General features: G+C 50.2%; 1 protein-coding gene across 4 annotated transcripts in view; it reads left to right on the top strand.

Annotated features, from left to right (window-relative positions):
* LOC113525703 (myotubularin-related protein 2) overlaps positions 1 to 11869 on the top strand; it is an 11911-nt gene extending 42 nt beyond the window's left edge. The window contains exons 1-12 of one of the 4 annotated variants that reach the window (XM_026912286.3): positions 1 to 25; positions 206 to 452; positions 2503 to 2593; positions 2739 to 2768; positions 3614 to 3656; positions 3968 to 4062; positions 4176 to 4280; positions 4405 to 4509; positions 8555 to 8638; positions 9445 to 9594; positions 9828 to 10016; positions 10741 to 11865. The exon at positions 1 to 25 is cut by the window's left edge and continues 42 nt beyond it. In XM_026912286.3, coding sequence (XP_026768087.1) covers positions 388 to 452; positions 2503 to 2593; positions 2739 to 2768; positions 3614 to 3656; positions 3968 to 4062; positions 4176 to 4280; positions 4405 to 4509; positions 8555 to 8638; positions 9445 to 9594; positions 9828 to 10016; positions 10741 to 10995 — 1212 coding nt within the window. In that variant the 5' untranslated portion in view covers positions 1 to 25; positions 206 to 387 and the 3' untranslated portion in view covers positions 10996 to 11865. Of the gene's footprint in view, positions 26 to 46; positions 453 to 2502; positions 2594 to 2738; positions 2769 to 3613; positions 3657 to 3967; positions 4063 to 4175; positions 4281 to 4404; positions 4510 to 8554; positions 8639 to 9444; positions 9595 to 9827; positions 10017 to 10740 lie in introns of those variants that run through there. The other 3 variants (XM_053230264.1, XM_026912287.3, XM_034302420.2) reach the window with 3 other exon arrangements.
* The last annotated feature ends 999 nt before the right edge of the window (positions 11870 to 12868 follow it).

The following is a 12868-nucleotide window of genomic DNA, read 5'->3' as shown; positions in this document are numbered from 1 at the left end:
ATTATCCGCTGAGTTACAGAAGGAGGTGAAGATGAAGCACTTCACTTATTAATGTTATGTTTTATAAAATATGATATAAAGTAATAAAGGAGCTGAGGTAGTGCTGCTCTCCGCTACAGCCTCCAGCGGCACTGACTGAGAGACAGAAAACACTTCGGTATTAATTTTAAAGTTTACTTTTCATTTAAACCGCTTCCTTTTACAGCCACAGTCACTTCAGCATGGAGCGCGCGCTGGGAGCTGCAGTCGGACACGCCCACACAGAGGGATTCTGGGAAAACATGGCCGCTTCCGGTGTGTGCGAGAGGTTCCTTTAACACTGAGGGGAAACTGAGTGTTAATGACGGATTAACACACACACACACACACACACACACGCAGTGAGTGATGGAGGAGTGCAGCAGTGAGGAGAGTTTAAACTCCAGGCAGCTCAGCGCTCACAGCCTCAGCAGGTAAACACTCACTGCTAACGGCTAACGGCTAAACCAGAATAACTTTAGTGGCTAAAGCTAACAGTGTGAATGAGATACGGCTAAGCTAATGAGCTATAACAGTGATAACCACATCTGGAACATTTCTAACTGAATAAATCTCTTGTCTCATTCTCCTGTGTCATTAAACTCACACACACACACACACTCATTCTCTCACATACATTTAGATATTCACTTACACACATTCACTCATTCTCACAAACAAACTCTCTCTCACACACACACATTCACTCAAGTCAAGTGGAGTTTATTGTCATTTCAGCCATATACAGCTAGTCAGTACACAGTGAAACGAAACAACGTTCCTCCAGGACCATGGTGCTCCATAAACATCACAGAACTACATGAGACTACACACTACTACATAAAGTGCACATGACAACAGCACAAGACAGAACAATAACTAATACAGTATAATAACTACTAAACCAGGACAATAACTAATACAGTATAATAACTACTAAACCAGGACAATAACTACTAAACCAGTACAGTAACTACTAAAGCAGTACAACAGGCGCAGTAAGAGAGCACAGCGCCGACCAGTACACAGCTCTAGTGTGAAAGTGTCAGATATAACAGTAGTGCAAAATAATAGCAATATAATAAAATGCTGTGGATGTAAATACAACAACTACGACATAGTATTCGGCACATAAGCTTATACTACATATACACATAGCAGTTATTGAGGTTTCAGCCAGTAGAGAGTATAGCAATGACAAAAAATATATTTTTTATTAATTATATACAATATTTTTATAAATACAGTAGCAGCAAAAAATGCAGGCAGTAAATACAGAAATGTGCAAAAATGACCAAGGGATTGGGATGGTGTTCAGTTGAGTGAGTGTGTGAGTGTGTGTTGTCAGTCCAGTTTCTGAGTATTGAGGAGTCTGAGGGCTCGGGGGAAGAAACTATTGCACAGTCTGTCCATGAGGCCTGAATGCTTCAGTACCGTTTCCCAGACGGCAGGAGGGTGAAGAGTGTGAGAGGGGTGTGTGAGAGGGGTGTGTGTGAGGGGTGTGTGTGAGGGGTGTGTGTGGTCGTCCACAATGCTGGTGGCTTTGCGGATGCAGCGTGAGGTGTAAATGTCCGTGATGGAGGGAAGAGAAACCCCAATGATCTTCTCAGATGTCCTCACTATCCGTTGCAGGGTCTTGCAATCTGAGACGGTGCAATTCCCAAACCAGGCAGTGATGCAGCTGCTCAGGATGCTCTCGATAGTCCCTCTGTAGAACATGGTGAGGATGGGGGGTGGGAGATGTTCTTTCCTCAGTCTTCTCAGAAAGTAGAGACACAGCTGGGCTTTCTTGGTTATGGAGCTGGTGTTGAGGGACCAGGTGAGGTTCTCCGCCAGGTGAACACCAAGGAGCCGCCGATGTTCAGCGGAGAGTGGTCACTCTGTGCTCTCCTGAAGTCAACAACCATCTCTTTAGTTTTGTGCACATTCAGGGACAGGTTGTTGGCTTTGCACCAATCCGTTAGCCGCTGCACCTCCTCTCTGTATGCTGACTCGTCATTCTTGCTGATGAGACTCACCACATTTGTGTCATCGGCGAACTTGATGATGTGATTCGAGCTGTGCATTGCTACACAGTCGTGAGTCAGCAGAGTGAACAGCAGTGGACTGAGCACACAGCCCTGTGGGGCCCCAGTGCTCAGTGTGGTGGTGTTGGAGATGCTGTTCCCGATCCGGACTGACTGAGGTCTCCCAGTCAGGAAGTCCAGGATCCAGCTGCAGAGGGAGGTGTTCAGGCCCAGCAGGTACAGCTTTCCAATCAGGTGCTGAGGAACAGGTGTTGAACACACACGCACTCTCACACACACACACACACTATCACACTCGCACTTATCCCCGTCATGTTTAGGTGATGATGTGTTTATGGTTCTCTTGTGAACAGGATGAATGTGATGGTGGTGGAAATGTTCTCGAGCCTTAAATGTAATTTTATTAGTGAATAAGTCACTGTTATAACGTGTTTATAAAGTGTTTATGAATGTTCAGTAGCAGCACGTCCCGGTCAGAGCGCTGTTCCCCCGCCAGAACCCCCACAGCACCCGGTTCTGATCCGGACAGCTCCACTCCACTCAGCCAGGTGAGACCACGCCCACTAATGAGACACACCTCACCTGCACACACACCTTAGGCTGTCACACACACACACACACACACTTGACACCATTGTATCATTGTGTATTTCTGTATTGTACATGCTGTGTGTGTGTGTGTGTGTGTGTTAGTTACAGGTCAGAGGGAAAACACTTGCTAAGGTAAAACTTCAGATTTCATTCAGATTGAAATAAAGCACAAAACTTGTGGAGTGGAACGATAACTCTCTCTCTCGCTCTCTGTCTGTTTCTCTCTCTCTCTCTATCTGTCTCTCTCTCTCTCTCTCTCGCTCTCTGTCTGTTTCTCTCTCTCTGCCTGTCTCTGTCTCTCTCGCTCTCTGTCTGTTTCTCTCTCTCTGTCTGTCTGTTTCTCTCTCTCTGTCTGTCTCTCTCTCTCTGTCTGTCTCTCTCTCTCTCTCGCTCTCTGTCTGTTTCTCTCTCTCTGTCTGTTTCTCTCTCTCTGCCTGTCTCTCTCTCTCTCTCGCTCTCTGTCTGTTTCTCTCTCTCTGTCTGTCTCTCTCTCTCGCTCTCTGACTGTTTCTCTCTCTCTCTGTCTGTCTGTCTCTCTCGCTCTCTGTCTGTTTCTCTCTCTCTCTGTCTGTCTCTCTCTCTCGCTCTCTGTCTGTTTCTCTCTCTCTGTCTGTCTCTCTCTCTCGCTCTCTGTCTGTTTCTCTCTCTCTGTCTGTCTCTCTCTCTCGCTCTCTGTCTGTTTCTCTCTCTCTGTCTGTCTCTCTCTCGCTCTCTGTCTGTTTCTCTCTCTCTGTCTGTCTCTCTCTCTCGCTCTCTGTCTGTTTCTCTCTCTCTGTCTGTCTCTCTCTCTCGCTCTCTGACTGTTTCTCTCTCTCTCTGTCTGTCTCTCTCTCTCGCTCTCTGTCTGTTTCTCTCTCTCTCTGTCTGTCTCTCTCTTGCGCTCTGTCTGTTTCTCTCTCTCTCTGTCTGTCTGTCTCTCTCGCTCTCTGTCTGTTTCTCTCTCTCTGCCTGTCTCTGTCTCTCTCTCTCTCTGTCAGGATGAGCTGGAGTTGTTAGTGAAGGAAGTTGTACAGACTGAGGGTAAGACACGTAACACTGCTCTAAACATTACTGACACACACACACACACACAAACACACAAACACAAACACTCACACACACTTGGGTCCCTTATCAGTTTTGTGGTTGCCAAATAAATTAACAGTAATGTCTCCTCCCCTGTGTGTTCATTGCCATCACTGCTGTGTGTGTGTGTGTGTGCGCGTTGTAAAGAGCCCAACCACACACTCACACTCTGCGCCCCCTACTGGTGGGGAGTGTCTTACACAGACAGGCGGTAAGGTCTTTTAGCGTGCAGTAATGACTGTGTGTGTGTGTGTGTGTGTGTGTAGCTAAAGATGTGACCTACATCTGTCCATTTGTGGGAGCTGTACGCGGCACACTGACCGTCACCAGCTACAGACTGTACTTCAGATCAGTCAACCGGGTAACACACACACACCTATCTTAAATATTATACGAGTATATAGTGAATATTAATAAGTTTATAATGAATAGTAATGATGCAGATTTCAAACCTTTGTGTGTGTGTTTGTACAGGAGCCTGTGTTTGTGTTGGATCTCCCTCTCGGTGTGATCAGCAGAATTGAGAAGATCGGAGGAGCCTCCAGCAGAGGAGATATCTCTTACGGCCTCGTCTGCAAGGTGTGTGTGTGTGTGTGTGTGTGTGTGTGTAGGAAGTGAAGCAATTTCTACAGAAACAGTAACTATGTGAATTACACACCTGTGTGCTTTATATCTGTGTGTGTGTGTGTGTGTGTGTGTGTAGGACATGAGGAACCTGCGGTTTGTCCATAAGCAGCCGGAAGACTCGTTAAAGAAATCAGTGTTTGATGTGATGAGCAAGTTTGCCTTCCCGCTCTCCAACAACTTGGTGAGTGTGTGTGTGTGTGTGAGTGCTAAAGTCTGATTTATACTTCTGCGTGTTTGTCAGGACGTTGTGCGCAGAATGAAGTATTCATACTTGCACGTCATGTGAGGCGCTGTCACATGAACCACACCAGAATTTACTGCATTACACAGCAAAGAAAAGCTGAAGTTCCATTTACCCATCATCCCCCTCTCTCCCTGCCAGTTACCCATCATCCCCCTCTCTCCCTGCCAGTTACCCATCATCCCCCTCTCTCCCTGCTACAGTTACCCATCATCCCCCTCTCTCCCTGCTACAGTTACCCATCATCCCCCACTCTCCCTGCCACAGTTACCCGTCATCCCCCTCTCTCCCTGCTACAGTTACCCATCATCCCCCTCTCTCCCTGCCAGTTACCCATCATCCCCCTCTCTCCCTGCCAGTTACCCATCATCCCCCCTCTCTCCCTGCCAGTTACCCATCATCCCCCTCTCTCCCTGCCACAGTTACCCATCATCCCCCTCTCTCCCTGCCACAGTTACCCATCATCCCCCTCTCTCCCTGCCACAGTTACCCATCATCCCCCTCTCTCCCTTCCAGTTACCCATCATCCCCCTCTCTCCCTGCCACAGTTACCCATCATCCCCCTCTCTCCCTGCCACAGTTACCCATCATCCCCCTCTCTCCCTGCCAGTTACCCATCATCCCCCTCTCTCCCTTCCAGTTACCCATCATCCCCCTCTCTCCCTGCCACAGTTACCCATCATCCCCCTCTCTCCCTGCTACAGTTACCCATCATCCTCCTCTCTCCCTGCCACAGTTACCCATCATCCCCCTCTCTCCCTGCCAGTTACCCGTCATCCCCCTCTCTCCCTGCCAGTTACCCATCATCCCCCTCTCTCCCTGCCACAGTTACCCATCATCCCCCTCTCTCCCTGCCAGTTACCCATCATCCCCCTCTCTCCCAGCCACAGTTACCCATCATCCCCCTCTCTCCCTGCCAGTTACCCATCATCCCCCTCTCTCCCTTCCAGTTACCCATCATCCCCCTCTCTCCCTGCTACAGTTACCCATCATCCTCCTCTCTCCCTGCCACAGTTACCCATCATCCCCCTCTCTCCCTGCCAGTTACCCATCATCCCCCTCTCTCCCTGCCACAGTTACCCATCATCCCCCTCTCTCCCTGCCAGTTACCCGTCATCCCCCTCTCTCCCTGCCAGTTACCCATCATCCCCCTCTCTCCCTGCCACAGTTACCCATCATCCCCCTCTCTCCCTGCCAGTTACCCATCATCCCCCTCTCTCCCTGCCACAGTTACCCATCATCCCCCTCTCTCCCTGCCAGTTACCCATCATCCCCCTCTCTCCCTGCCAGTTACCCATCATCCCCCTCTCTCCCTGCCACAGTTACCCATCATCCCCCTCTCTCCCTGCCAGTTACCCATCATCCCCCTCTCTCCCTGCCAGTTACCCATCATCCCCCTCTCTCCCTGCCACAGTTACCCATCATCCCCCTCTCTCCCTGCCAGTTACCCATCATCCCCCTCTCTCCCTGCCACAGTTACCCATCATCCCCCTCTCTCCCTGCCAGTTACCCATCATCCCCCTCTCTCCCTGCCACAGTTACCCATCATCCCCCTCTCTCCCTGCCAGTTACCCATCATCCCCCTCTCTCCCTTCCAGTTACCCATCATCCCCCTCTCTCCCTGCCACAGTTACCCATCATCCCCCTCTCTCCCTGCTACAGTTACCCATCATCCTCCTCTCTCCCTGCCACAGTTACCCATCATCCCCCTCTCTCCCTGCCAGTTACCCATCATCCCCCTCTCTCCCTGCCACAGTTACCCATCATCCCCCTCTCTCCCTTCCAGTTACCCATCATCCCCCTCTCTCCCTGCCACAGTTACCCATCATCCCCCTCTCTCCCTGCCAGTTACCCATCATCCCCCTCTCTCCCTGCCAGTTACCCATCATCCCCCTCTCTCCCTGCCAGTTACCCATCATCCCCCTCTCTTCCTGCCACAGTTACCCATCATCCCCCTCTCTCCCTGCCAGTTACCCATCATCCCCCTCTCTCCCTGCCAGTTACCCATCATCCCCCTCTCTCCCTGCCACAGTTACCCATCATCCCCCTCTCTCCCTGCCAGTTACCCATCATCCCCCTCTCTCCCTGCCACAGTTACCCATCATCCCCCTCTCTCCCTGCCAGTTACCCATCATCCCCCTCTCTCCCTGCCAGTTACCCATCATCCCCCTCTCTCCCTGCCAGTTACCCATCATCCCCCTCTCTTCCTGCCACAGTTACCCATCATCCCCCTCTCTCCCTGCCACAGTTACCCATCATCCCCCACTCTCCCTGCCAGTTACCCATCATCCCCCTCTCTCCCTGCCACAGTTACCCATCATCCCCCTCTCTCCCTGCTACAGTTACCCATCATCCCCCTCTCTCCCTGCTACAGTTACCCATCATCCCCCTCTCTCCCTGCCACAGTTACCCATCATCCCCCTCTCTCCCTGCTACAGTTACCCATCATCCCCCTCTCTCCCTGCTACAGTTACCCATCATCCCCCTCTCTCCCTGCCACAGTTACCCATCATCCCCCTCTCTCCCTGCCACAGTTACCCATCATCCCCCTCTCTCCCTGCCAGTTACCCATCATCCCCCTCTCTCCCTGCCACAGTTACCCATCATCCCCCTCTCTCCCTGCTACAGTTACCCATCATCCCCCTCTCTCCCTGCTACAGTTACCCATCATCCCCCTCTCTCCCTGCCACAGTTACCCATCATCCCCCTCTCTCCCTGCTACAGTTACCCATCATCCCCCTCTCTCCCTGCCAGTTACCCATCATCCCCCTCTCTCCCTGCCACAGTTACCCATCATCCCCCTCTCTCCCTGCCACAGTTACCCATCATCCCCCTCTCTCCCTGCCACAGTTACCCATCATCCCCCTCTCTCCCTGCCAGTTACCCATCATCCCCCTCTCTCCCTGCCAGTTACCCATCATCCCCCTCTCTCCCTGCCACAGTTACCCATCATCCCCCACTCTCCCTGCCACAGTTACCCATCATCCCCCTCTCTCCCTGCCAGTTACCCATCATCCCCCTCTCTCCCTGCCAGTTACCCATCATCCCCCTCTCTCCCTGCCACAGTTACCCATCATCCCCCTCTCTCCCTGCCACAGTTACCCATCATCCCCCTCTCTCCCTGCTACAGTTACCCATCATCCCCCTCTCTCCCTGCCAGTTACCCATCATCCCCCTCTCTCCCTGCCAGTTACCGATCATCCCCCTCTCTCCCTGCCACAGTTACCCATCATCCCCCTCTCTCCCTGCCAGTTACCCATCATCCCCCTCTCTCCCTGCCAGTTACCCATCATCCCCCTCTCTCCCTGCCACAGTTACCCATCATCCCCCTCTCTCCCTGCCAGTTACCCATCATCCTCCTCTCTCCCTGCCACAGTTACCCATCATCCCCCTCTCTCCCTGCCACAGTTACCCATCATCCCCCTCTCTCCCTGCCAGTTACCCATCATCCCCCTCTCTCCCTTCCAGTTACCCATCATCCCCCTCTCTCCCTGCCACAGTTACCCATCATCCCCCTCTCTCCCTGCCACAGTTACCCATCATCCCCATCTCTCTCCCTGCCAGTTACCCATCATCCCCCTCTCTCCCTGCCAGTTACCCATCATCCCCCTCTCTCCCTGCCACAGTTACCCATCATCCCCCTCTCTCCCTGCCACAGTTACCCATCATCCCCCTCTCTCCCTGCCAGTTACCCATCATCCCCCTCTCTCCCTGCCACAGTTACCCATCATCCCCCTCTCTCCCTGCCACAGTTACCCATCATCCCCCTCTCTCCCTGCCACAGTTACCCATCATCCCCCTCTCTCCCTGCCAGTTACCCATCATCCCCCTCTCTGTGTTGAGCCACATTAATATGCATTAACGCAGAAGTATAAACCAGGCTTAACCCATCACTATTAGCTAAAAGATAAATCATGAGAAGATGAACACACACACACTGGTTTGTAGTTAAACTCTCTCTCTCTCTCTCTCTCTCTCTCTGCAGTCTCTGTTTGCGTTTGAGTATAATCAGGTTTTCCCTGAGAACGGCTGGAAAGTTTATGACGCTCTCGCGGAGTACAAGAGACAGGTACAGTGTGTGTGTGTGTGTGTGTGTTTGTTTATGAGATTGAAGATTTTATTTGTCATGTACACTGTTATATACAGTGTATAAGGTGCAGTGAAATGAAAACCCGGCCTAGTCTTCTTTCGACTGTGCATTTAAATAATGCAGTTAAAAACCAGAAATATTAATAAGAAATAAGAAATATATGTACAGGAATGCACAAAAAGTGGATGTACAAAATATGAGAGTATGCTGTGTGTAGTAACAATACAGTGCGCGGTGTGCAGCGTGTCAGTGGAGTCCTGAGGGCTCTGTACGGCGGACACGTCCATGCTGAGTCTGACGGCCTGAGGGAAGAAGCTTATCCTCCTCTCAGTTTTATACATCAGACTACAGAAGCGCTCGTGTGATTGCAGCAGGATGAACAGACAGTTAGCGGAGTGGGCGGAGTCTCTGATGAATTTAGCAGCTGGTGTGGATGCAGAGGGGGGAGGGGGGAGCGCAGACCTGGAGATGCGCTCGGCTAAGCGCACTGCTCTCTGCATGGCTTTGTGGTCCTGGGTTCCGTACCACGCTGAGATGCAATGAGTCAGTAAACTATCTTTAGAACCTTTCCAGGATCGCTGGGGAGACTCTGAATTTCCTCAGCAGTCTCAGATGGTTCAGCTGTAGTCTGGCATTGTTCACCTGAGCTTGGATGTGATGAATCCTGGTCAGGTCCTCAGAGATGTGTACTCCAAGGTACCTGAAGCTGCTCACTCTGTCCACAGGGTCCCGCCCATCACAAGTAATGTGTAATAACTGTGTGTAAAATGTGTGTATGTGTGTAGGGTCTGCCCAATGAGAGCTGGAGGATCTCGAAGGTGAATGATCGTTATGAGTTGTGTGACTCATACTCCACTACACTGGTCGTCCCGGTAACCGTTACCGACGATGAACTGCGCCGTGTTGCCGCCTTCAGGGCCAGAGGTCGTATTCCGGTCAGTGACATTATCACCCTTACTCCCAACCCATCTGTGTGTGTGTGTGTGTGTGCGCGTGCATGTGTGTGAGAGATTGGACTGTTCCATTCTTGCAGGAGTCACATTACAGTGGTACGGTCCATTCAGTGACATCATCACCAGCTCAGAACTCTTGAGGTGTGTGTGTGTGTGTGTGTATGCATGTGTGCGTTTATAATTTGACTGTTCTGTGTGTGTGTGTGTGTGTGTAGGTGTTGTCATGGCTGCACCCCCATAGTCAGGCGGCAGTGGTACGGTCGGGCCAGCCCATGTCGGGGGTGAGTGGGAAACGCTGCAGAGATGACGAGAAGCTGCTGCAGGCCATCATGGACGCCAACGCACAGTCTCACAAACTGTTCATCTTCGATGCTCGACCCAGCAGCAACGCCGCGGCTAACAAGGTCTTACACACACACAGACACACACACAGACACAGTATATATACACATATACATTATGTGGCCAAAAGTATGTGCACCCTGACCATCACACCCAAATGTGCTTCTTCCCCAAACTGTTACCGCAAAGTCTGAAGCAAACAATTGAATAGAACATCTCTGTGTGCTGAAGCTTTACAGTTTCCTTTCACTGGAACTAAGAGACTCAAACCTGTTCCAGCATGACGATGCCCCTGTGCACAAAGCGAGCTCCATGAAGACATGGTGTGTGAAGGTTGGAGTGGAAGAACTCGAGTGTCCTGCACAGAGCCCTGACCTCAACCCCACTGAACACCTTTGGGATGAACTGGAACACCGACTGAACTCCAGACCTCCTCGACATCCCAACATCAGCGCCTGATCTCACTAATGCTCTTGCAGCTGAATGAACACAAATCCCCACAGCCACGCTCCAACATCTAGTGCAAAGCTTCCCAGAAGAGTGGAGCTCATTATAACAGCAAACACATGGGAATAAATCTGGAATGAGACGTTCAACAAGCACATATGGGTGTGATGGTCAGGGGTGCACAAACTTTTGGTTGTGTAGTGTATATACACACATACATATACACAAATGTACACACATATATGTGCACACAACAGCAACACAATCCACTGGCCAGTCAGTGCAGAGACTGAGTGTGTGTGTGTGTGTGTGTGTGTGTGTGTGTGTGTGTGTGTGTAGATGAAGGGAGGAGGGTGTGAGAGTGAGGACGCGTATCAGAATGCTGAGCTCGTCTTCCTTGATATACACAACATTCACGTGATGCGCGAGTCGCTACGGAAACTGAAGGAGGTGGTCTACCCCAACATCGAGGAATCCCATTGGCTGTCCAACCTTGAGGCCACTCATTGGCTGGAGCACATCAAGGTGGAGCTTCACACACACGCACACACACACACACAAATTGTTTTATTTTTTTACCAGTTTAAGAGCTGAACCATGATGTCATTGGAGGTGGGCGTGGCCTAGTCCTTTCCATAAAAATATAAATAGTGTAGAATTTCACATTTAGTACTTTTTTTGTAGGGTTCTGATGCACACACACAAACACACACACACACACACACACAGCACTTCGGTCATCCTCATCTATCTTAGGTTGTCTTATTTTTTAACTCATGGTCGCGAGACTAAACCCCTGCTCAGATGGGATTAGTGTTCCATGTGGAGGTGTGTGATGTAATTATTCGTGGAGTATCTCTGGACTTTCACTTTGAATCCGTCATGTCAGTAATATTTTACAGAAAGATTACAGTTTATTTTCTCTTCTATAAACTGAGCAGTAGAAATAACTCCAGGTAACACACACTATATTCCGTCTGAACTAACATGATGATATGTCCTGTGGGAAAAGAGGTTTAAAACGCAGAACAGTAAAATGTGTGTGTGACAGGGCGAGGGAGGGAAGCGACGCTTGCGGGGGTTTAGAGGGACGTGACTGAGTTCCTAGCACAGGTACACACTACAGACATGTAATGGTCATGTGACCCAGTAATGGTCCAGCGTGGCCACGCCCCTTACAACATAATAAAGATCAACACAATCATTGTGTATTAAAATGTGTGTGTGTAGTACACACAGAATGTTTAGTGTGATGAGTGTGTGCACATGATGAAGACACACGTGATTTACACACACGTCACTTCTCACGTGTCACTCCATCACAATTACTACACGTCCTCTAACTACATTACTGAGCACGCATGTCCGGAAATCTTCTGTGTGTGTGTGTGTGTGAGATGGTGTGTGAGATGGTGTGTGTGATGGTGCGTGTGATGGTGCGTGTGTGGTGTGTGATGGTGTGTGTGTGTGTGTGATGGTGTGTGATGGTGTGTGTGTGTGATGGTGTGTGAGATGGTGTGTGTGTGATGGTGCGTGTGATGGTGTGTGTGTGTGATGGTGCGTGTGTGGTGTGTGATGGTGTGTGATGGTGTGTGTGTGTGAGATGGTGTGTGTGATGGTGCGTGTGATGGTGCGTGTGATGGTGTGTGTGTGATGGTGATGTGTGTGATGGTGTGTGTGTGTGTGATGGTGTGTGATGGTGATGGTGTGTGTGATGGGTGTGTGTGTGTGTGATGGTGTGTGTGTGGGGTGTTGGTGTGTGTGTGATGGTTGGTGTGTGTGATGGTGTGTGTGATGGTGCGTGTGATGGTGTGTGATGGTGTTGGTGGTGGAGTGGGTGTGTGATGGTGTGGGTGGGTTGGTGTGGATGGTGTGATGGTGTGGTGAGGGTGATGGTGTGTGGATGGGTGTGTGATGGTGTGTGATGGTGTGTGTGGTGGTGGGTGTTTGCGGGTGCGGTGCGGATAGTGGAGAAGGTGGAGTGCAGTAAGACGGCGGTGGTGATCACTGCAGTGACGGTGGGACTGTACAGAAGAAGCGCAGCAGCGGCTGGCTGAGGAGCGACTCGAGCTACAGTACCATCCGAGGTGGAGAGCGTAAGATGACGTGTTGGTGGGGGGATGAGCGGTATGCGAGGCATGATGGTACTACTCACACTACTCATCACTCACTCATCACACTCCATCACATGCTCACTCCATCTAAAATCGATCACACTAATGCTCATGCACTCACTACCTACTCATGCTCATGCACTAACTACTATCACCATGATAATGAATATATATAATACACATGCACACTCACTCATCACTCATCAATCACTACACTACTCATGATATATATAATATAATGATAATGATATATAATGATATATAAATGATAATGATATATATATATACTGATAATGATACTGATATATATAATGATAATGCATCACCATCACACACTCACATGACAATGCTAT

The sequence above is a fragment of the Pangasianodon hypophthalmus genome, chromosome 27, assembly GCF_027358585.1.
Source record: "Pangasianodon hypophthalmus isolate fPanHyp1 chromosome 27, fPanHyp1.pri, whole genome shotgun sequence".
Lineage (NCBI taxonomy): Eukaryota > Metazoa > Chordata > Actinopteri > Siluriformes > Pangasiidae > Pangasianodon > Pangasianodon hypophthalmus.
This window is presented reverse-complemented; position numbering and strand designations above follow the sequence as displayed.